The sequence below is a fragment of the Mytilus edulis genome, chromosome 14, assembly GCF_963676685.1.
Source record: "Mytilus edulis chromosome 14, xbMytEdul2.2, whole genome shotgun sequence".
NCBI classification, from domain to species: domain Eukaryota; kingdom Metazoa; phylum Mollusca; class Bivalvia; order Mytilida; family Mytilidae; genus Mytilus; species Mytilus edulis.
This window is the reverse complement of record NC_092357.1, coordinates 41248609-41250698: the sequence shown is the minus strand read 5'-3', so window position 1 is coordinate 41250698 and position 2090 is coordinate 41248609. Positions and strand designations below refer to the sequence as shown.

At 32.4% G+C, this 2090-nt stretch overlaps 1 protein-coding gene across 1 annotated transcript; it reads left to right on the top strand.

Annotated features, from left to right (window-relative positions):
* Positions 1–273: 273 nt before the first annotated feature.
* Positions 274–675, top strand: LOC139504204 (complement C1q-like protein 4). The gene has a single exon (XM_071294269.1). The coding sequence runs from the start codon at positions 274–276 to the stop codon at positions 673–675; it is 402 nt and encodes a 133-aa protein (XP_071150370.1).
* Positions 676–2090: the final 1415 nt, after the last annotated feature.

Below are 2090 nucleotides of genomic sequence, written 5' to 3'. Positions count from 1 at the left end.
TTATGATATTCTAAATCAATGAAATAGAACGGAATAATACGGTTTGAATAGACTAAGTATTTTCTTTAGTTTGAATGCAGACAGGTATTTATCAACAGTATTTTTGCAAATGCTCACTGAACTATTGCTTCAAGTAAGCCGGAATGCCTATATGTTCATTTAATGTGGAATTTTGGGCTGTTGAACGCAAACTGGAATGATACTGTCCGAGGTAAAGTATCTACCTTCTTTAACTAACTTCTCGTCTCTCATTTTTAGAGCGTCTAGCCAACGATGGATGTTGCGTTCTATGCATATATGTCCAATCCAGAATATAACCCTTGTGCCCACCATACGTTGACATATGACGTCTCCGTTACCAATGTAGGAAATGGTTACAATCACGTGACAGGAATCTTCACCGCACCAACAAGTGGAGTGTACGTATTCATATGGGTTACCCGAAATGCCTTCGGTGAATATCCCACCAAACTTATGATAAACAACGCCGTGTATGGGGTCACCTTCCTCCGAGCAAAGAATGGCGATGATGGCTCTGTGAGTGGGACGATGGTGGCTAACATTTCTAAAGATGATTTGGTCTTTGTGCGTATTCATTCCACAAATACTAGAGATGGATATATTCATAGTAATGAACATGGTCGTCCTTCATTTTCTGGCTGGCTTCTACATTGAATTTCAAGGAATATGCATTTGTCGAAAATACTTTTTGAAATAAAATATTAAATTCAAGAATACTTTCTGATAATATTGTTCTCAAGGGAATATTTCCTTGTGAATATGACAAATTTTAAAGAATGGATCTTAAAAGTCATCTGATTCTTTGTATACAATAAAAACGTATTATCAAAATTAAGGTGGTACCTAACACTTTAACTAAAATTAATTTGGCTCGTTTAATTTTCTTAAAAATTTGACAAAGTATTTACTTTGACCCTTTGACAAAAAATTTCAAAATTTCAAAAAATTTGAACCAACCGTTTAATCAGAAAACATACACTGGTTATATAGCAGTTTGACAAACACATATTTTGATCATTGAGAAGCTCAATATTCCCTTATGAACACAAGGTGATTAAAACGTTCTGCTGATTTTACAGAGTTATCGCCCTGTAGTGTTAGGTACCACCTTAAGTCAACTTAATAAGACAACCATCTAAAATAGACGGAACTATGCCAAACTATGCTTTTACCATAAAGTGATCAATTATTTTGATATCCGCTGGACTAAAAGGGATGATTCAAACACAAACGTTGAAAAACAAATAATGTCAAGACAAAACACGAACAACTACCAAAAGACAAACAACCGACATCCAACTCAACATTGAAAACTAACGACTTGAGTAACACGAAGCCCACCAAAAAAAGACGGGAATTGTCGTAGGTATTATTAGAGAAAAGGCAGATCCTACTCTACATGTCATAGGCCAATAGGACTTGGATGCTAACAGTTATTATATAAATTCAGATAGGCATCTTTAACTTTTTTATAATTTTTCAAATCAACTTGGATTAAACTATGCAGCTATCTAAGATATATATAAAGCTTACTGCATCCAAGGTCATTTTTTTGTTGTTGTATTGCTGTAAAATTTAAGTATAAAAATCTTGGTAAAAAAAGCTAGGATTTGCATTTCTGACGAAATAGAGATAGTACACTTTAATTTTTTTAATAACTTTTTTAAATCAACTTGGATTTTCATCAAACTATGCAGTTATCTTAGATATATATTAAGCTTACTGAATCCCAGGTCATTTTGTTTTTTGTTGTATTGCTGTCAAATTGAAGAATTAAATTAATCTAGGCAAAAAAAGCTAGTATTTGCAATTCAGACAAAATAGAGATAGTACAGTTTAATTTTTTTTTAAATCTCTTTCAAATGAACTTGGATTTTCATCAAACTATGCAGCTATCTTAAATATATATAAAGCTTACTGAATACCAGTTCATTTTGTTATTTGTTGTATTGCTGTCAAATTTAAGAATTAAATTAATCTAGGTAAAAAAGCTAGAATTTGCTTAGAATCAACTTGGCTTTTTCTCAACCTATACAGCTATCTTGGTGATGTATTAATGTTACTGAATC